The 23,459-nt window shown below is 42.9% G+C and overlaps 1 protein-coding gene across 1 annotated transcript in view; it reads left to right on the top strand.

The window, feature by feature from the left end:
- Positions 1–23,459, top strand: part of LOC147751412 (transient receptor potential cation channel subfamily A member 1-like) — a 978,460-nt gene that overhangs the window by 678,454 nt on the left and 276,547 nt on the right. Inside the window, exon 7 of the mRNA XM_086938479.1 lies at positions 16,806–16,925. Within this exon, the coding sequence (XP_086794605.1) occupies positions 16,806–16,925 (120 nt within the window). The remainder of the gene's footprint in view (positions 1–16,805; positions 16,926–23,459) is intronic.

Raw genomic sequence — 23,459 nt, 5'->3', positions numbered from 1 at the left:
GTCTGGATACTTGACCAATGAAGCTAAAACCGAATCTATGAGCTGGAACGTACATCAGAATATCCCACACTCCAAAGACAAAATAAAATATCTGGGCATAACGCGGGTCAAGGATCTAGGAAAAGTGCCCCAGTAAAATCTAAATAGGATTGCACTTGAGACCAAAAAACCTCTCAAAGTATGGGACAGGTTACCATTAAGTTTTATAGGAAGATCAAACATGGTAAAAATGTCGATTCTTCCCAAATGTACTTACCTTTTCAATGTAATACCACTCAAATTTAAGAGAGATTACCTGAAGAAGATCCAGGGAGAAATCGCAAGTTTCATATGGGCATCAAAAGGATCAAGGATCGCCTGGAACAAAATAAGGAGGAAAAAAGAACAAGGGGGAATAGCCAGCCCAGATCTCGTTGAATACTGCAAGTCCTTTCAGTTCAAGAATGCGAGACCCCTTTTAAAAAAATACGACTTTTACCCCCAATTTCTCCAAATACTGACAAACAAAATCGACTATTTTTTGTTTAAATTCAGACATTTGAAATTCTTCAAAAAAATAAAATTAAAGACACTAAACAACGCAGCAAGATTATGGTATCAAGTCAGAAGCACCTTGAACATTCCTTACTAAAGTTCCATGGCCCCCATTTGGGATTCCCCTGGTACCCCAGAATGCCTTAAAGATGCCCTGGCATCAACACTAAAAGCGGCTGGAATCAACGAATGGGGGCAGCTGATGACGGAGAACTCAAAAGAACCTTGGGAATAACTAGTAGAAATCACTAACTCATCAGTATCAAAATTCAAATACTACCAACTCACAAGTTGGGCAAGCTCACTTACGGATAAAAGAGCAAGAAATGTATACCTGGAGAAGGAAATGACTAAGACCACCCCAAAAAAGAAGGAAATATCAAGATGGTATTGTGCTCTAATCGCTGCAGGAGAAGAGAATTTCTTGATCCCAGAGTCAACCTGGAGTAAAGACATTATAGAGCCGGACCTGCAAAAAGTATGACAGAAATCTGTTGGAAAATGCTGGTCAATCATCAAACCAGCACGTCTGAAGAGAAACTACCTATTCACATTACATAGGGCATATTGGACACCCAAAAGATTATCAAAATTCAAAGGAGCCAGCGTAAAGTCCTGCCCCAAATGCAGGCTAGAAAAGGCGGACGACCTGCACATGTTCCAAGGCTGCCACCTCTTGGACCCTTTCTGGCAGGACAACTTCCTAAGACGATATGCCGGGTATTGGGAAAACATCTAGAAGTAAGTACAACTCTAATTATTTTTGGGATTAACACCAAGGTTGACTTAAGTGAGGAGAGGTTAACCAGAAAAGAGGAAAATCTATTATTTGTATTAATACTTCTTGCAAGAAGAGAGATATGCCTGAACTGAGTTAAACCAATGCCACCATTACACGGGGACTGGCTAAATTCTATAATAACAACACATAAAATGGATAGGAAAGGAAAGCCCACCAAAAAATCTAATTTCTGGGAAATTTGGGAAAACCATTATGCACTTAACTCGTAAAGCAATGAAGGATCTCAAATAAAAACAATATATCCAATGATTAAAGTAGTGACAATAATTCAGACAGGAATCATTCCCGCCGAGTAGCCGGGAAGGCTAGCTCCCCCCACTTTACAAAGAATTATTGATTATGGTAAAGGATATAAGAGGACTAAACCTGACAGATCCAACAAAGGGATACTCTCAGTTGCCGGATCAGTAAAGATGGGAGAGTGAAGGCACATTATCTGGATGTCATAAAGTCCCAACCCACTCCTTATACATTCATGTGCAAAATGAGGATTAAACCCCCCCCCAAAAAAAACACTACCCTAAACCCTAAAACACTACGCCCTACACTACCCATACACTACAACAATACCCTAACTACACTGCCCCACTTACCTCTCTCTCCCGTGGTCCCTCTCTTCACCTTCAACCATGGATCCACTCTTCTCCTGCTTCATGGTGCACCTCATGGTGGATAGTATGCAAATAATTTAATTTGCGAAGTAACGGCATATGCGAAGTAACGGCATATGCAAAGTAAAGGCATGCTAAGTAGAAGCATGCGTAGTAATAAACTATGCGAAGTAAAAGTTGTTAAGTAAAAGAATAGCAAAGTAAAAGTTGCTAAGTAATGATTGTTTCCCGTCAGAAAGATGTCTGTAATCAGACAGAAATCAAAAAAGAATATGGGTTGTTTCATGTGAGGGCTTAAACACTCCATTACGCAATAGAATAACTTAGAGAGTAGCAATATATGTTTCCAACCATCCAACTTGATAAAATAGCACTTCACATCAGAAAGAATATTGTAATAAAAAAGAGCTGTTCGTGATTGATAAAGAGCCATGTTTAACAAATTTAAAGAACATGGCTAATAGGATATTTATATTTGCAGAATTCAGTTTAGGTGTGAAGGACAGATGCATGAAAATCCAAGCATATTATAAAGTAGCACTTCATTCAATAAGATGCACCAGCCGGGAAAATATCATTATTCGTTCATAAAGGTTACATTGCAGTATTAAGTCATCTTGTTTCAGTCTGTGTTGTGTACATTAGCAGCTTCATAAAATTTAGTTGAGAAGTAAGTGAGAGAGACCAAGATGATCATACCACAAGACAACTCTATCGCAATCCCCATTTGGCCCATGGATGTTCAGATAAAAGTTGTATTTAATTGGGTTCTCATAATACACTCATGACAAATACGTTTTCTCATATCCCTTCTGCTGGTCTGGATCACATGATTGGGTAGCATTTTTATTGTGAGAAATGTGGGAACAATCGGTAGTAGAATTAATTGGACTCCTGCGTATTCCGTAACTTTCTCTCCATAAAAATATGGGAAAAATCAAGGATTTTATCTAAAGTTTGACATTTGCAGGGCATTCAGGGTCAGAAAACGCAGCAAGATCATTACATGTCACACCACCCGGGGTGTTTACTTTTCTAATGTCTGAGATTGTTAGGTTTCTATGAGTGACAGTGAGTGACAGCCAAATCCAGACTCAAATTCGTAGCTACCCATATCACCAGTTTTTGGCACTCGACAAGGCAAAATCAGGCTATCTCCATGTTGCATTTTGAGATTTTCCTCCTGTTGCAATCGATATGCTCTGTCAAACAAGTGGGGTACGGTTTTATTGAGAGAAGAGTGTGTATACCACCTCTAATATAAAAGACTGTCTCCCCTTCTCTCTGCCTTGAACTGTACCCATCATTCATTGTCGACTCCCCCAAAATCTTAGGTATTACTTTAGACAAAGACCTCTCCATGCAAAATCACATCAGTGCTATCCCTAGAGGAGCTAACGTTAGCCGCATATCCTTAGGAAACTTAAATCTTTCCTTCCCACGGCTCACCTCACAACTGCGAATGATACACTTATGCTATCAAAATTGGACTACAATAGTGCTGCCCTTGTTGGTGTCCTCACTTGCTCCTCTGAAGGCTACACATAATATAGTAGCTAGGCTCATCACCGGATCTAAAAAGTGATCACATCACCCCTGACCTTCAAACTCTGAATTGGCTACCCTTCAAGGCCAGGATGCACTTAAAAATTGCTTGCATGACTCATAAAGCGCTGCACCATAACACCTCTTCCTACCAGTCACAGAAACTGACAATTTTAGGTGGAAAAAGACCCTCCAGATGTATGTGGTCCTTACTTCTCAAGCCACAAAGATTCAAGAAAAAGAAAACCTATCCTTCTCTGGAATGGACCCAAATATTTGGAACTCTGTCTCTTCTGAGATCAGACGCGACCCATCCACATCCCTCTTCAGGTAAGAAATAAAAACATTTCTATCCAACAAATTCCTCTCTCACTGAGGCCTTGGCACTCCCCGTTCCCTGTTTAGACCATACCTCCTTTTATCCGCTGCCTCTTTTCACTTCGTAACATGCCTGATTCTTTGGCCATGTTACACTACACCGCTTACGTAAATCTGTGCATCACTATCTTGGGGAAACCTGTGCAACTACTCTCCCCACCAGTGCTCCTCCCTACCACAACTACCTCACAACCTTTTTGTACACTGTTTAACGTTCTTGTTTGATTTATTCTTGTATGTATTTGTATTGACACTTTATGCAAGTCAGGTACTTGCTACTATTCTGTTTACATATCCCACTGTATTTTGTTTACTCTTTTTTACAGATACTACATATTTTTATCTACTATCTATGTACCTCGTGCTACTGCAGTTGTGCTTACTCTGTAAAGCAAAGCAGTACGTTGTCATAAATGTAAGCGCTAAGATGCCATGTTTGTTTTCTACCTCTGTGAAAAACTATGCATCTACTCTACCTTCCCTCAGATCTCCCATTACTTAACTACCTGTTGCATTCACATGTCCTATTGTCTATTGGATTCATCTTTTTTATAATGTTGCTATGTATTTTTGTGTATGCATTATGTAACTTGGATACTTGTTGCTACATTGTTTACATATCCCACCGTATACCTTTTACTGTTACAATATATTTTTTTCTACTTTCTTTGTACCTCATGTTATTGCTGCTGTGCTTTTTCTGTAAAGCGCTCTGATACCTATGGGTCATGTTCGCGATATACAAAACTCATAAGTAAAAAAATAAATAGAACAATTTCTATTTTCTCTTCTTTTTTGACTTCCAAGTGTAAACCAGTGTGCAAGAAAGAACACATTTGTGAAAATGCCCTCTAGCTCAAATGATAGCATGGGTAATCCAAAGGTCATTGCTGCACAAAAATGTATTATTTCTAAACTCAGTATCAAGGGTTTAGGTTTAAAATGCAAAAGTTTTCTTCATATACATTTTTCATTCTTTATGTTTTACCAAAGGAATTAATGCATGGTCAGTAAACAATGAAAAATCCTTGTTAACTACTGCTCCTTTGTTGGCTCCATCTATTGCCTGCTTTTGGAAAAGCAACCCAGGTCCAGGAGTTAACTGAAGAGTGGGTCTTAGGTGTCCTCTTTTCATACCTGATGCCAGCTTCTTTGAAGTGAAAGAACCTTCCAATGTATCTCCCTCCACAGATGTTTCTGGCATTTCCTTCCTCTCTGCCCAGGCTCTGAGGCCTAGGGAGAAAAAAAAACCTGGTGTGACGTTCTTTGTGAGTGTGCTGAGGCAGCTCCTTTGAAATATATGTGGGGCAGGGAACTTCTTTCGTCCTGGCTGCATCGCCATCCTGCTGACACCTAGTCCCTCTTTGTCTCACTGCCTGGGAGGAATATACAAAGGCAGATGGTTACTCTGTTCACACTCATGTAATACAGGACACAGGGTACAGGTATTGAAGGGTTAAGACAAGAAAATTCTTTAGAGACCAAATAAGGTAACCCTGTGTTATCCTAGGGGAGAGGTAGGCCTCACAGTAGAGAAAACAAATTGAGGAGTTTTACTCTACCAGGGCATGTAAAACTTAAAGAACATGTCCAACTTTTAACATACAGTGCACCCTGCCCTCTGAGATGTTTAGGGTCTACGAAAGGGGTGACCTATACCTATTACAAAGGGAGTTTTAAGCTTTGCAAAAGGTTTATTTTGGCAGGTCAAGTTGACTTTTTAAAACTGCACACAGGATGCAATAGTAGGCATGTGGCCTTTTTTAAAGGAATACATAAGTAGGTGCTGCATTTAATATACAGGGCTTGGGTACATGTTGTACCACTTTACTGGAGACTTAAAAATAGATTAAATATGCCAATCTGGTGAAGGTACAATGTTTTTTTAAGGGGTGACCAAAAGCACCTTAGCAATGGTTAGCAGTGGTAAGCAGTACCGAGTGCTAAAGTCAACATCAATGAATGTCAGCAAAAAACAAGACAGGGGTAGGCAGATAGTTTGCAGAAGACCAACCTAAGGCTGACAGGTCTAACAACTACCCTCCTCCAGTCATACACATAAATATGTTGCACCGTTATTTGTAACTAGACTGCCCGACAGTCCCTCATTCAGAACTCATCCAAAATGTGGGTCCCGCATTCTCCTTGTTTATGTGCACCTTTATGCTTATCTAACTTATTAACTTCTGATTTGACCCTCTGACCTTGGCCTCCTCTTCCAGAAATCTCGATGTTCTATTCAACCTCTCTAGCTTAGAACCATTCATCACCACCATTACCTCTCCAGTACACCGCCAGATCCTAAAGATACACCTCACATTCTACTGCAAAAATCCAAAGCACTTAACTTCTCACTGGGGCTCGGTAAATTGGACTATTACAACAGTTTAATAGACAGCCTTCTCCCAAATATTTTCCTTTTGCTGCACAAGGTATTCAGTCTTACCATGCCAAGCTTATTAAACATTTAAAAGCACACACAAGCCACACCTTATCATCACAAAGCTGGCTTATTCTGCAAAAACGAGACTCTGTATAAAAAAGTAACATTAGTAGTTAAGGAAATGCATGACATATCCCTAAATGATCACTCTGGTCCTATTGCCCATTACCCTCCCGTTGATAACCTTAAATATTCTAATCAAAAAACTCCCTAGTCTCACCGAATCCTCCATGTGCTGCATCTAAGGTCTGACCATTTCACCTCGTATGACCACACCCAATGAAATATAGTTCCACCTAAAATCAGAGCATGCAACTCCCTCCTGGATTTTAAAGCAACTCTTAAAAGAAATTTCTTTCCACTACAAAGTAGGATATTCTACCAAAATATTGTATCCAAAAATATTGTGCTGCAGAAATATTGTAACCAATATATCACCTACCACAATATAGTGAGGAGAATTATGCATTAGTTATTGGAGATTTAGTCATCTTAACTCCACATATAATTACCTTGACACAAATATAGATGCGTACATGGGATAAAGTATCACTGCAGTATATTATCAGAATATTGCAAGCCATGGAACTCTGAGGTGACTAGAAATATCCTTAAAATGTACATTAGGGCGTTCTGGTAAAAATGACTAAACAGAAAAGATTTGGCAGTGCCAAAGCCACTGCCTGCTGTATTGATGTGTGAAAACCTGGACATTCCATGGTATCTCTTTGATGAAGACAGGATGCTGAAGTTATAAGGTAAATCCACTTTATTCAGCTGCATGAAATGGCTACTGGTAGTTGCCTTATCTCTGTAACCATCTGCCTCACAGCTTCTCAGAATCTACATACCAGATTCCAGAAGTGGAAGCCTACCGTCACTAGAGAACTTGATGCAGTTGGCAGGTGACATTAAAAAATAAACATAACACATTTCCTTTCCTTAACAACCTTTATGCTGACTCAAATTCTTTGTCCCCTATTCTACGTGCACACATAATCTTGCAAATCCATTGGTCTCCTTTTGATACAGGAGCTCGGCTCCCTTCCGACTTGTGGCTCTACCCTTCCATTTTCTTCACAAGTTCCTGCCCACTCTCTTTTCTCTGCCTCATTGCACATAGCCACCTTTGTGGTATTCCACCACTTTCCTTTTGACAATTTGACATTATATCCCTTCACCTTAACTGTCATCTTTGGAGCCGGTAATTTGGAACTTCCCTTCGTTTTTGCAATGCCCACATCAACTCTCACCAACATTCCATTTGTTAACCCCTTGTTGCTCTTCATTACCTTTTCATTGTCTCAGACTGTACTTGACCTGATACTCATCTAACCTTTTAGGCAATCCATCATAATCAACATTGGGAGGGCATACCTTTGCCAACCAGGCAAGCACCAGTACAGTACATGGTACCCAGCCTTTTAACAGAAAAAACGGAGTCTCTTTAGTTGCCAAATGTGCCATGGTATGATAACTCACAACATGTCCCTTACTTGTCGTCTCCAACTCTTGTTACTGGCTAGGTGAACGCTTTCCCCAGGCACACGGTTAAAGCGTTCCACAACACCATTTCCCCAGGGATGATAAAAAAGGAGCCTTAAAATGGTGAATTCCCCATCTTTTCAGAAAAAAGTTAAACTCTTCAGAAACAAACTAGGGACACCTATCCATTAGGATTTCCACTGGGCAACACTCCCTTCTAAAGATTCCTCACAGAAGACACCTACATTGCTAGATTTCACTTCTTTCACAAGTGCCACTTCAGGCCACTTCAAAAAATAATCCATCATGGTCCACATATGTCCATAGCATCTCTTTCCCAAGGACGTTTAAGCAATGTCACTGGGCTAATCTGTTTCTTCTGCATCACATTTGACTTGTTGCTGCAGGCACAAGGAATACAATTTGGGACATGGCACTTGTAGGAGTTGGCCTCTTTGGCTAAATTTCCCAAAACCTTTTGCTTTCCCCCTAGACCATTTTCCTGACATAGACTTGCCAATTTAGATGCTTTGGGTACTTTGCCACTGCTGATCAGTATCAAAGTACAAGTGTTCCCTATGTAAAGTGTAATGGTAATTGGTTGGCCATGATTGGTATATTTGCCTTACAGGTAAAGTCCCTAGTGATGTGCACGGTGTGTGTGCCAGGGCTAGTAATTCAAAGGAGCGCATAGAAGGGAACACAAGCCTGCAGTGTAGGGCCTGCACGCAGTTTGCTAAGTTAGCATGTTGTCCTGACAAGTGTAACCACTTGTCAGGTCTTACTTTCCCTTTTTCGAACACATTGAGTACCCCCGGGCAGGGTGCAGTGTAGGTAAAAGGCAGAACATATACTAAGGTGTGTGTTATGTACAGACAGTGAAAAACACTCCATTTCGATTTTAACTGCTGAAAGGCCATTCTGCGCATTGGACAGAAAGGGGGAGGCTGGGTATTGTGTTTTTTCAGCCTAGTTTCCTATAAGTTTAAAATGGAGAGGTGGAGTTTAGTATGTATGAAGTCACAGTGTCATAACACATCTTTCAATGAAAGTGGTTTTGTCACTGTGTGTTCAGAAGCCACTCTTTTACAAAGTGGCTGAGTTTTTTGCTTTAAGCATTTTTTGTGTGTCTCTGCTGAATGTGGATTGACTGGATCTGAGAGGTGAGAGGAGCTGGGAGAGGTCTTGACCCAGGGAGGGGTTGAGATGGCACCAGGCTGCCCTGCATCTGTAGAGTAGGGGGAGAAGAAGCCTGGGAGGTGAAAATGCCTGGGCTGGTGCAATAAACCAATTGGCCCTTATCCTGCTGAGTGATTAAGGATCCAGACCACCAGTATCAAAGGGAGAAAGGTGACACTGGGAGGGAGACACCCAGAACTGATTTAGGGAGGGGACAGGGATCCCTGAGCACAACAAACTTCAAAGACATTAAGGCGTATAACTATAAGAGATTAAACCCCTGTAGGTTGAAATGAAACAGAAATGAATTGAGTCTGGAAAGGCTTGGACCCATTTTGTGGTCAAGAGGAACCTCTGCTAAGGAAGGAGCAGCTGAAGAGACTGCTGGGGAAAGACCAACCCTTGCTTTGTGATCTGGGGCTGGTATGCAGTTTGCTGTTCAAAGGAGCGCAACTCAAAGGCCACCACCCATTCTCTGCCTTCATGCACTTGCATCAAAACGGCTCCCAATCCGCAATTACTGGCATCAGTCACAACAATAGTTTTGTCATGGGGTAAGAAGGTTTAGGGGAAATACTTTTACTATAGATTCCTTCACACTTTCAAAAGCCTGCTGACACACATCCGACCAAAGGAACTTCACCCCTTTCTTCATTAATTCTGGTAATACCTGAACCTTGTCCATGAAGTGGTGAACAAACTTTGCATTATACTCTGCAAGACCAAGGAATGATCTTAACTGATCCTTATCTTGCAGAGCAAGCGCCTTTTCATTTGCCTCTATGAGACTCAACTTAGGTTTCAACCCTAACACAACAATGTGTGATCTAAATAGTCAACATCTTGTGTGCCAAATTTAAATTTCTCCAGACCTGTTGTGAGACCTGCATCCGCCAACATCTGTAACACCTCAGTTAAAATCATAACCCTTTGAAAGATCGCTGATGCGGAAGCTTACCCACAGGGCATGTGAATGAACTAGAATTCCCCCTCTAGTGTTATAAAGGACGTGAGATGCCTGGAACTTTCCTGTAACTGCACCTGATGGTAAGCATTGGATAATTCCAGCGCAGTGAAATACCTACCCCCTCTCAGACTTGCAAGCATTTCACCAATGCGGGGAAGAGGATGGCTTGCTATCCAGATGCAATCATTGAGGTCTCTGAGGCTTACACATGCACATTTTACCGTTAGGCTTCATTGCAATTACAATTGGGCTAAGCCACTCAGATGCTTCACTAGGCTCTATCACATCTTTGCCACATAGCCGTCAATTTGTCTTTCAACAAACCCCTTAGATCCAACAAGACGTTTCTCACCTTATGCACTCTGGGTACCGCCCCTTCCTCAACATGATCTAGTGCTTGAACTTCTTCAATAAGCCTAATTTCTAACAGAAGACTTCAGAAAATCTGCTCACCAATTTATCCTCACTCTGTGGAACAGTCAGCAATACCTGTTGGGAATGATTGTGAGTCAATACTAATCCTAACAAACGCTGGTCTCTCCATCTCCACAAGCGTCTTCCTTTTTTCACCACATACTCTTTCCCTCGAGCAGATATTCCTTGAAAACTCATCTCTGTTATCATGTATCCAAAGCAGGTAGTTTTCTCCCACAGTAACCCCCAGCTTCTAATTTAGCAGGAGTCAAATGCCCTAGTTCCAGCTCCTGCCATGTGGGCAACCGAAGTGAACAAGGAATATGAATTCCCCAACACTTGCTTGTTCATGTAAATGTTACATTTTGGAGGATGATAACTTTCTCCTCAAACTCAGGCTTATTCACCACTAGTACCTTCACACAATCATCCTCACTCCCACTAGATTCAAGCTGACGATGTGCTTATCCATCACTGTTTACCAAATTAACAGACTTCTTGTACCTGGGTGTATCAGCCATTCTACAGGCTCTCAAAAAATACCCTAGTTTTTTACATTTGAAGCATCTGCTACTTACAGCCAGACAATTCCTTGCTTCTGCCATATGTCTGATACTGCCACACCTAAAACATGGTTATAGGGGTGGGTAACCCAATAGACCCTTGCGGGCTTGGGCAATCGTAATGTTTAGAGGGGAAATGCCAGCAAGGGATTTATTCAAAAAATTAAAGTTATGCAGTGTGACACAGTCTATATTATTAAGACTTGGCAACTGAGTGAATCAGATACTGCTTTTTTGTGTTATTGTCTGTTTCAAGACTCCATAGAAACTACCACACTAGCCCTATAGAGGTCAAACAGTTGAGACAATTGTCAACACTTAATGTGGTTTTGCTTACCAAATGAACTTTAAGGAAACAATGTAAAGCAACACGGACAAATATGTTTTTCAAAGAAAAATTATTATTTATATTTTTGCATTCAATTTGTCAGATTTATAAGGGTACATAGTCAAAACTAATTGCATATAAGTCTTAGGTACGTGGAAATGACAAAACAATCCATTGGTACATAAGAAACAATCCAGTCTAACACAAATGTATATAAAATTGACTTCTTTTAGAAATAATAAATAGAAAGTCAAAAAGTGGAATGAAGACTTGGACTGGTATGTTGACGTTTCGGTCTCACAGGTAATATCCAAAGACCATCATCAGGACAGTGAATTTAATGCAATGTGGATGACCCTTATAGTGATATTAAGGAAAGCTATGAAACATGGAGGCTGCAGTTCAACCTGATGTTGACTGTTCAATGTCAGAAATTCATAGCCTTGAGGGACCGCCAAATCTTCCCTGTAGTTGTGTTCAAACAGGAAGTGTCTTTGTTGTTAGTCTCAAGGTTCCAAATGTTTTCGTGAAAACGGCGTGGCATACGCGTGGGCTTCCCAACGTCAGACGCGTGGGCTCCTCAACGTCAGACGTTGAGGAGCCCACGCGTATGCCACGCCGTTTTCACGAAAACATTTGGAACCTTGAGACTAACAACAAAGACACTTCCTGTTTGAACACAACTACAGGGAAGATTTGGCGGTCCCTCAAGGCTATGAATTTCTGACATTGAACAGTCACCATCAGGTTGAACTGCAGCCTCCATGTTTCATAGCTTTCCTTAATATCACTATAAGGGTCATCCACATTGCATTAAATTCACTGTCCTGATGATGGTCTTTGGATATTACCTGTGAGACCGAAACGTCGACATACCAGTCCAAGTCTTCATTCTACTTTTTGACTTTCTATTTATTATTTCTAAAAGAAGTAAATTTTATATACATTTGTGTTAGACTGGATTGTTTCGTATGTACCAATGGATTGTTTTGTCATTTCCACGTACCTAAGACTTATATGCAATTAGTTTTGACTATGTACCCTTACAAATCTGACAAATTGAATGCAAAAATATAAATAATAATTTTTCTTTGAAAAACATATTTGTCCGTGTTGCTTTACATCGTTTCCTTAAAGTTCATTTGGTGAGCAAAACCACATTAAGTGTTGACAATTGTCTCAACTGTTCGACCTCTATAGGGCTAGTGTGGTAGTTTCTATGGAGTCTTGAAACAGACAATAACACAAAAAAGCAGTATCTGATTCACTCAGTTGCCAAGTCTTAATAATATAGACTGTGTCACACTGCATAACTTGAATTTTTTGAATAAATCCCTTGCTGGCATTTCCCCTCTAAACACCTAAAACATGTTCTGTCTGTGTCCTCCTCTTGATTTTTTTGCTACTTGATGCTTTCTTCTTCAGGATTCTCCATGACCTTTTTTATAACGCACATCTCATTAACCTTTCCTGCATTCCCATTACTTTTGGCTGATGCTCCTCCCAACTCTTTTACATATCGGAAGGTATTTTCCATATGTTTTGCTGCTTCTATAGTTTTATCAAGGGTGGGGTCCTTTAAGCCTAGCAATTTTTCTTGGATTTTCGGGCTACGTGTTCTATTGATCATCTGATCTCTAATAATATGATCTCTGAGATCCATAAACCTGCAAGTAACAGCTAATCTTCTTAGTGCTGCCACATATTAATCGATTGATTCACCCTGTATTTGGGCTCGGGAAAAAACACTTGTGTCACTCAACAATGCTCACTTTTTCCCCATAGTTTGCATACACATTTTCTTCATCATTGTCTGATTCTGAATCTGCATTATTTCCCTCTACTGACTGCCTAGGTAAAGCTTTTAACACTTTCCTGTCCTCTACCCTTAGACAATGCCAACTTCCATTTTTGAAACAAACGCATCGCCCCCAATGGGCTCCAAGTATATCTGGAATGCATATTTCCAATCTTTCCACACCATACTGGGTTGACCAGGATTTTCTAAAAATGCTAGAGGCGATGCCATGGCTATTGAACCCAAAAAATGAAGTCAATTATGTGTCTCCCAAACAGCAAACACTTAAACTCCTTGCAGAAGTAAGACTTTTCCAGTCAAATACCTTGTACGTATATGTCAACAAAACTGTTCCTGGACCCACAGCGCAACAATAGACAAATACCTGTCATCGCTCAAGTTGTGCCTATCATTGGTGCTGAAAATCCAGAATTGTAGCTACAGCTAGAATGATAGACTGCCATCACTCAAAGCGTACCTGTCGCTGATGCTGAGAAAAAGAAGTAGTAGTTTCAGGTAAAACATTAGGCAGTGTGACCATCACGAAACACAAACACTTACAGCATGCCTATCGCCGATGCGCACCTCAACCACGGCTAAAGCACAACCACTGGTGCGCATATAGAAACTGTCGCAGTTACTCCCCAATTCAAGATGGCGTTGTCACATCTGGATGCAGCTGACGTCCACACACCACTTCCACCATTCTTCCTTCAGCTCTCCTTATGATGTGCGCACCCTTCCTCAACAAGGTTCCGTAGTGTAAGGCGAGTGAACATCCCAGCATGTATCTACAAATGAATCCTCAGCAAAGTTCCAGGCTTGGGTCCCAATTTAGATGTAAATACCTTACATGAAGTCGATGACTATCAGCCAGCACATCGAAAGGTAGCGTCTCACAGTACCGCAACAGACCAATAAAGTCAGGTAGCACATACACCAATACAGTCACGCAGCATGTACCCTGGTCTGGTCCTCAGCCCAGTGACTTTGGAAGTATCCACACTTCTCCGTCTTATGCTGTCTGCATAGACCCTCTTGTGCACAGCACTTCTGCCCAAAGCTAACAGACAAAAGTTGAACCAGAGGCCGTAGTGTCCTTATTTTTCCATTGAGCATGAATAGACAAAAGCCCTATGCCCAATCCTAGATTCACATAAAAAATAATCCTTTACTGCACAACATGCCGCATAATCCTGTTGACGATCTTGTCCTGTGGCGCCACTTTTATGAAGATAGGATACTATAGTTGTAAAGTGTATCTTCTTTATTCAGTTCCATGAAACGACCCCTGGTCAGTGCCTGATCTCTGTAACCGGCTGCTTTACAGCTTCTCAGAATCTACACACCAGATTCCAGAAATGGAAGCTTGGAGAACGAGATGCAGTTGTCAGGTGACATTAAAAGATATTTATGACAATCTCTGTAAATTTTGTTGATTTCACTAGAATATCTAATATTTGCAAATAAAGTTTGAAAAACTTAATACAGCAACAATGTTCACATTGAAATGTATACTTGTATCATGTGACAATATCAACTTAATGTATCAAGCTCAGCGTTAGAGCAACAGATTACTTTACATTTGTTACTTGTAACACACTCTACTACATTCTACTTTTTAAGTAAAGTGTTCTTCTCTTAAGCAACTAAAGTATTGGATTAGTGTCTAATGTTATATAAGAGAACTACCAACCAGTTGCAAATGTGCTTTGGCTATTTAGGCAACTTATTCCATTAGGGCTACTTTGCCTCTTTTATCCACCAATGATTTTGAAGGTATATGTTAGTAAAGCCGTAGGTGTTATACACTTCTCATCTTAAGGTTACAAGATATATCTTGGTGTGTATATACGGTCAGCCAATTTGATCAAGACATCTGTAACCAGTCAATTAAAAATTAATATATTTTCTTGTGGTAACTGTGGCACGATACAAGAATTATTTTCAGGGCACTGGCAGGTCCAGTATTCAATTGTTAACCGCAATCTTAAAGTTAAATGTAATTGTTTTAGATAACACTCACTTATCACCTATCTCAGCATCAGGAAGGGATAGGTCAAGGACATGCAGCACATTCCCCTTTCAGTACAGATGATAAAGTCATTGAGAGCTTTTGAGGTTAGTGGCTGTTAATCTTTATATGGTGACATTTGTGGAGACTTGAATGTGATCTTTTTAGGGACCTGGTTAATCTTTACAAGTGAAGGAGGAGATCTCAAAGCAGTTTTGGAATGGGAAGAGTTTTTTTTAACAGGACAGCAGATAGACTTTATACCTAAACTGTGGGCTTAAGGAATTCCGGGTTCACGGGATGAGAACTCTGATGGTTTGCCCATATATTTCCAAACACTTAACCAGCCCTCGGTAATGCATCTCATTCAACTTGATGTGTATGAAAGAGTCAATTTCTTCCGATGTTCTTGAGCTTTTGCATCAGCGGCTTTCTAGAGAGTGCATAATTACTAAGGATTCTTGATTTGAAGGAGACCTAGTAGAAAGCTTTTAGATCTAATGAGATTGCTATGGTTTCATGCATAGATTAGCCTTACAGTTTTGCAGCCTAGAATTAGGATTTCTTTTCCTTGGCCCTGCCTTTGATGGAAGTGCAACAGGCTAACTAGGGGAGGACCAAAGAGCATTAACTTACATTTGTAATTTAGTTGTAGGTGTGATACAACACTTTCAGAATCATCAGTTTGTTGTTGGTATGTTGTGACTCTGCTTTGATCTGCAATGTAAAGAGCATATCTATATTTTTACTTTCTGTCAATCGTTTTTTACACTAATTACTGAGGTCACTGTAAATACGTAATTACCTACCAAGGGCTCCCCTATGCCCAAAGCTCTGTTTTGATGGCGCTCAAGCATAGGCTGCATGTCTTCATCAAAACAAACCTGAATAGAATCGCAATTGACAAAGAGCCGGTGTTGTGTTAAAGTGTCATGACCGGGTTATTTTGTATAAGGCTGAGCCCTCTTACCCACCCCTTGATTACGTTTCATCACTGGATCTGCAGCTTGCCCATGTGTAGTGTCATATTACAGGGGTGGTCTCACTTCAATGTTGAAGGACTTCTTCTGCCTGGTGAGAGGATAGAGATACTGATGGAAACCATTAGGGTCCCTATCAAGGTGACTTGTAATGTTTCAACACACTGTCTTTGGCCTTGATGCTAAGGGAAAGAGGTAGTTTCGAAAGATAGTGGTTTAATATCACCTCATGGTGGAACCAGTCATTACTATATTGGGGTCACTGGATGGTGACTTAAAACAGCAGGGAGGTCAATTTAAGCCCAAGTGACGGTCATATTGTGCAGAGTGCTCCTTCATGCATGGAAGTATGCATTTTAGTCACCTTGCGATTCGAAGTTGCTCCTCTGGCATTGTTCCCCATCCAGATGCAAAGCTGGGTATCATCACTATTCATTTGGTACTGTAGTAAGTGATTTGTTATGTCCTGTGCTAGCAGCCTTAAGCAGATCTTGAAGAACAATGAAAAGAGTGAAAAGCTAGCACACTTGGAATATGTGACCAATGATGTGGGTGCAGAATTCTGCTTTGCTTGTTCCTGTTTGAGAGGGAGAAGTCACACCACTGTAGGGCCATACAAGTATCTCTACCAGGCCCATAAGGGTTTCATGGTCCACTGTATCGTTAGCAACAAACAGGCCAAGTAGTATCTTTGACAGCAACATAAATTATAATATCCTGTTGAATGCTGTTAGCATCCTAACATAATATATTTTCTGTATTAGTTGTTGTTGTTTCACGGCGCTGATATAAACTGGACTGATGCCGATGGCAATACAGCTCTTCACATGGTGTGCTATGGCGAACCAGGAGCAGCATCCCGCTTGGATTGTTTGCAACTCTTGGTAATGTACCTTACTTTCTGTAATTGTAAAAGTTCATACAGTTGGTAGCCATCATCACTTATGTGTGCTTGGAAGGTCTGCCGACATATGACTTTTCTGGTGCATCTTCAAGTTCACGGCCTACAATGTCATAAAGAACAAATTATTAGAGTTTGCAAATAAGTAAGGTATTTTTCTCATTTAAGAAAGATGCATAATTTTCAAGAGGAAATAATTTGATTACATAATAAGGAGGTAAAATGTATCTTCAAAAAAACTCAGGAAATAACATTTTATTGATTGTATGATACTAAGGACCAACAATATGAGTATTGTCATCAAAATGTTCTAGTTCAAATATTGAATGACTAGAGTGAAGCATGGCTTGCATATGATACGTTATGGATTACTGAAGGTAAAATAATTCCTGATTTGAAATCTAAATATTTACAATTATACATTTTTAAGGTGTTCTGCTTCATGTAACTCTACATGTTCTTAGTCTTAGAATCCGTTTGGCAGAGGGAATGCAGGCATTCAAATGCATACTTCTTGTAGACCCCCTATGACTAATAGCTTTATAGCTATAGAAAACATATTTGATGCTCTTCCACCTTTTCCAGAGTGTCTTTCACTCTACCAGTTCACATAGATTATAAAAAGACCCATGTAGTTGTTTACAGTGTTTCGGTTGGCCCACTGCCCCGACAGTTCAAAGGAAGCTCTGTCCTCGTCACCCCAGCAGAGGACTGCCCACCATTAACAGAGATCCCACCAAGCAAGCAGGGATCTTTGAGCTTTCAAGAGAGCTGCTAGTGCTGCGTCTCCATTGAAGGCACTGAAGCTTATCCAAACTGATTTGTGCTCTGAGCGATTTCCTTTCCTAAAACCATCATGCCTCACCTAGTAGGGCAGGGTGACTGTCATTCTGACCTTATGTTCAGGTGTGTGGATGGTTTGTCGGGTGAAAGGTTTAAGCCAGCTAAGCCACTGTGCCAACCTCAAAATTTCTCGCTAGTGTCTTGTCACCAACATCAACCTCCCCTATGGTTCACTAGACCTGGTCGAAATGTAAGTTACATTTGTTATGCAAAACTCCCGAAATTACACCATTACGTCACTTCACATCATTGAGTCTCGCTATAAAATATACTGTGAATGCACCATTCACTAGAACAATTTGGCACAAATGCAGAGGAACGACTGAACGCAAGTGACTGTTCTTGGTGCTTTTGTTTGCAATTGTTTTAGGGAAAAATAAACCCTTGAGTCAATTTTTAATGTGAGGTGTCATTTTACACTACCATCTAATGCATAATATTGCAATATATAATTGTGCTTAATTTCACGTCATTTTGCTGAAATGAAACATCACCTCACTCTTCTCCTTACATTACAAAAGTAGCTAGAATGCTGCCACCCTCTTTCCCTGCCCTGTTCCCTCTCTCTGAGTACTTCCCTGATTTCCCCAACCATTGCCCAATACTACTGGATCCCGGACTAACTCTCTTTCTCCCTCCCCCACACACACACTCTGGGGCATATTACCAACAACTAGCGATAATTATCGCTATGTTGGTTTAGCGGCGATATTTTTATCGCCGAGCTGCGCGATTTTTATCGCTTAGGATCCTTGCTATTATCAAGGTATATCTCCTAAGCGATAAAAATCGGCCGAAATGCATGAATATCGCTGAAAAGTCAGCGATATTCATGCATTACCGAGCTAATGCTCTTAGCCATGCTATCCACCTACCATTGGATAATATGGCCAAGAACTGCTCTGGGGCAGGTGTTAGCTTTTGGAGATATTCGCGCTTAGCGCGAATATCTCCTAAAGTTGGTAATAGGAGATAGCGATGTTAGCGACTGTTTCAAGTCGCTAACATCTTGGCACGCCCACTTTGCATGTCATTAGTGATAAATATCACTGACATGCAAAGCGGGGCCCAAGATCGTCACTATCTCCTACTAGCTGTCGCTAATTGGTGTTAGCGACAGCTAGGTAATAGGGAGATAATTTTATCTCCGCTTTCTTGGCTTTTAAATCCAAAAAAATGGGATAAACCCCCTTGATAATATGCCCCTGAGTCTCCAATTCCCAGTTTATCTCTCTCACACACTTTCACATTGACTTCCTTCTACACGCATAACCATACATACACACATGCACAGACACGTTCTCTACTAGAACATAGGCAAACCAGCTATACTGCTTATTCCACTGTTTCCTTTGAGTCTGTTAATACATGGGAGATAAAGCGATAGGCAAGAGTGGTTGCAGATAGTGGCACAAACCATGAACATTTGAAAAATTGTTTCTACTCTTCTCAGCAACACCATAAATCAGCTACTTATCAGAAACACAACTGATTACTTGTGCGTTATTTAGTGTTTGATGGACAGGGTACTCAACCACAAATGGAATAGGTTACCCTGACCATCAAACTTACAGTTCACCTGCTTTATTTAGTGTCAGGTAACCATCATGTTTCCATTACCGGAGCCAACAATATACCTATAGAGATGCATTTGTTTCTTTATGCTCTTCTAAGTAAAGGACTGGTGTTCAGACTACACTCTGATTTCTTGATGTGCCTATTAGAGATGAAATAAATAGATTAATTATGTCTGGCTGTCTTTTTAAAACATGTACTATGTGAGCAGACGGCTAAGGGTTTATTTCAACTTTGGTGGGCTCTGCTACCTTCCACTGGGGCAGTGAAAGCATGTAAATGCTACTGCCGGCTGTGAGCAGACTTGAGATCAAGATATTGCTCCCGTCCGGAGGAGCAGCATAAATAGTTGCTTCCTTTGGTTGGGAGCAAAGCTGGCTCCTGCAGAATGGGGGAGCTGGCTGGGGGCGGGGAGGCCAAGGGATGGGGACCCTAGAGCCAGAATAGGCTCAAGGAGTGGAGCCCCCCTCACCTTAAAAAAATCAGTCCTGGTGGATCGAGTCCCCAGGGCCTATTTAAGGCTCGGGGAGTCGGGCGTGTGACCCCCCCTTTAAAAAACATAACCACACCTGTAAAGATCACCCATTTGGCCCCATCCATTTCATGTTAGTAGTATGCAGTGGTTTTGCCGCCCTTTTCCAAATAGTGTATTTTCCCCCCGCATGATGCCATTGATTCTGAATTTACAGCATGGGAGTAACTCCTGGAGACTATAATCAGCACCAACAACGTGATATACTGGTCTCTGCAGCTTGCAGAACTCCGCGTAGCATGGCGGAAATTGTTTGTCACTTTGCAGAGCTCTGTTTAGCATGCCTTCCAGGCCTAGTTTTTGCTGAAATTGCACTTTGAAAATTGATGTGAAATCCTTGATGGAGGTGAATGCATCATTGATTTATTGGAGTGCAGTCTCTTCTGTATTGACTGTCGAAGATGAGTGGGTTCTTTCTTGTAGTTTCCTGGTCTGAGGGCAGAGTCCACGGTTCTCCCTTTGAATTACTGCTGAGAATGTAAAGGTGCCAAATCACCTACAAGCTCTGTCCGTTTGGCCCCGCCCCTTCCAGTAGCATGCAAGGCCAATCCCGTCATTTTCTAGGCTGATGGATGGTGTGCTTTCTCTATCAATCAATCAATCAGGAGTTTGTTAAAGCGCAACTACTCACCCGTAATGGTCTCAAGGCGCTCGGGGTGTGGGTGGGGGGGGGGGTGCAGGTTCCATTCCATCAAGGAGGGGGTCTGTCGAAGAGCCAGGTTTTGAGGTTTCTTGCGAAGATGGGGAGCGATGTTGTCTGTCTGAGGTGGAGCGGAAGGGCGTTCCATGCTTTGGCCGCGAGGAAGCAGAAGGAGCGGCCACCCGATCTGGTCTTTCTGGTGCGGGGGACCTCGGCGTAGGAGAGCTGGGCTGATCGTAGGGTCCTTTGGGGTGCGTGGAATTTGAGCCGGCTGTTCAGGTATGCTGGTCCGGTGCCGTGGAGGGCCTTGTGTGCGTGGGTGAGCATCTTAAAGGTGATTCTCGCCTCGACGGGGAGCCAGTGGAGTGTGCCCAGGTGCTGGGAGATGTGGCAGTGTTTTGGCAGGTTGAGGACCAGTCTTGCGGCGGCGTTCTGGATGTTCTGTAACTTGCGGATGAGGTTTTTGTTTATTCCGGCATAGAGTGCGTTGCCGTAGTCGAGTCTGCTGGTGACCAGGGCGTGAGTGACTGTCTTTCGGTGTTCGAGGGGGATCCATTTGAAGGTCTTACGAGGGAGGCGGAGGGTGTGGAAGCAGGAAGATGAGACAGAGTTGATCTGGCGGTCCATTTTGAGCACGGAGTCCAGGATGATTCCCAGGTTGTGTGAGTGGTCTGTGGGGGTTGGCGGGTTTCCGAGGGCGGTGGGCCACCAGGTGTCGCTCCAGGCGTCAGGGTTTGGGCCCATGATGAGTACTTCTGTTTTGTTGGTGTTTAGTTGTAGGCATCTGTTTTTCATCCATTTGGCGACGGCTTCCATGCCTTCTCGAAAGTTGCGTCTGGCGGTGTTGGGCTCGTTGGATAGGGAGAGGATGAGCTGGGTGTCGTCTGCGTATGACACGATGTTGAGTCCGTAGGTTCTGACGATGGGGGCAAGTGGAGCCATGTAGACGTTGAAGAGCGTCGGGCTGAGGGAGGAGCCCTGGGGTACTCCGCAGGTGGTAGGTGTGGGGTCTGAGAGGAAAGGGGGGAGTCTGACCCATTGCGTCCTGCCGGAGAGGAAGGAGCAGATCCAGTCGAGGGCCTTGTCCTGGATTCCTGCGTCGTAGAGTCTGCGTATTAGGGTGCGGTGGGAGACTGTGTCGAACGCCGCTGATAGGTCTAGGAGGATGAGGGCTACTGTTTCTCGTTTGTCCAGTAGGTTGCGGATGTCGTCTGTTGCGGCGAGGAGGGCGGTTTCCGTACTGTGGTTTTTTCTGAAGCAGGATTGGGAGGAGTCGAGGATGTTGTGTTCTTCAATGAATGTGGCGAGTTGGCTGTTGATGGCTTTCTCGATGACTTTCGCTGGGAAAGGGAGCAGGGAGATGGGTCTGTAGTTTTTGAGGTCAGTGGGGTCCGCTGAGGGTTTCTTCAGGAGGAGGTTAACCTTGGCGTGTTTCCAGTTGTCGGGGAACGAGGCGGTCGCCAGGGAGCGGTTGATGGTGTGGCAGAGCATGGGTGCGATGGTGTCAGCGGCTCTGTTGAAGATGTGGTGGGGGCAGGGATCCGTGGAGGGCCCCTGAGTGGATTTACTTTATTGTCTTCAGTGTGTCTTTGGTGGTGAGGGCTGTCCAGTCATCAATCGCTGGTTTCCGGGTGTCGGGGGTGGTTGGTGAGGGTTCAGTGTGTTGGTTGTCTTCGTCGAAGTTGTCGTAGATGCTCTTGATTTTGTGGTGGAAAAAGGTGCTGAGTTTGTCGCAGAGGTCTTGTGAGGGAGGGATGTCGGTAGACTCGCTGGTGGGTTGGGCGAACTCCTTGATGATGCTGAAGAGTTCCTTGCTGTTGTGTGCGTGGGTGGAGATTCTGTCTTCAATCGCTTTTTTCCTCGGTTCTCAGATGAGTTGATGGTGAGCGTTGGTGGCAGCTCTGAAGTTGTTGTGGGCTTCTGTGGATTTGGTGTTTCTCCAGGCCTTTTTGAGGCGGCGGCATGTGCGCCTGGACTCTCGAAGTTTGGTGGTAAACTATCTGGCTTTCTTGGCACGGGTATTGTTGTTTCTCTTGAGGGGGGCTATGGTGTTGGTGCTGTCCGAGATCCATCTATGCAGGGTTCGGGCTGCGGTATTGGGGTCGTCGTTTTCCGCGATGGTTGGGGTGGAGTTGTTAAATGAGGATATGAGCTGGTCGTCGGTGATTTTGGTCCAGTTTCTTTGTGGAAGCAGGTGCTGGTGTCTGTGGATGGTGGGTGTTCTGAAGGGGAAGTGGACGCAACAATGGTCGGTCCATGGGAGTTCGGTGGTGTGGCTGATGGTGATGGAGTTTCCTGTAATGAAGAGGGGGTCGAGGGTGTGTCCTGCTGAGTGTGCGGGCTCGGTCACGATCTGGCAGAGTCCAATGTTGTGGAGGTTGTTCAGGAGGCATGTGGTGTTGGGGTCCAGTTGATTGTCGAGGTGGAAGTTGAGGTCTCCCAGCAGGGTGTAGTTGGTGGATGCGATGGCCTGCGGGGAGATAATGTCCGTGATGGAGTTGGCGAAGGGTCCGCGGGGTCCAGGGGGTTGGTAGATGAGGGTTCCTCGGAGGACGGCAGTGAGGCTGGCCAGTATCTTGAAGTGAAGGTGTTCCATCAGTTCTGTGGACTCGTCAGGGAGTGTGCTCAGGCGGAGGCTGGATTTGTGGACAATGGCGATTCCTCCTCCTGGGTGGGTGGGGCGGTCCTTCCTGTAGATCTTGTATCCTTGGGGGATGGCGATGGCGATGTCCGGTCCTGAGGTGGCGTTGGTCCAGGTTTCGGTGGAGAATGCTACGTCTGGGGTGGTGCTGTCGAGGAGGTCCCAGATTTCTGTGGCGTGTTTGTAGAGGGATCGGACATTGAGGAGGATGCATTGCAGGGTCTTCGGTTAGGTTGTGTTCTTGTGGGCGGGTTGTGCTGGATCCGTGTTCTTGGCGGTGCTGCAG

This window comes from Lissotriton vulgaris, chromosome 1_1 (assembly GCF_964263255.1).
Source record: "Lissotriton vulgaris chromosome 1_1, aLisVul1.2, whole genome shotgun sequence".
NCBI lineage: Eukaryota > Metazoa > Chordata > Amphibia > Caudata > Salamandridae > Lissotriton > Lissotriton vulgaris.
The sequence above is the reverse complement of the archived record's forward strand: the minus strand, read 5'-3'. Positions and strand labels throughout refer to the sequence as shown.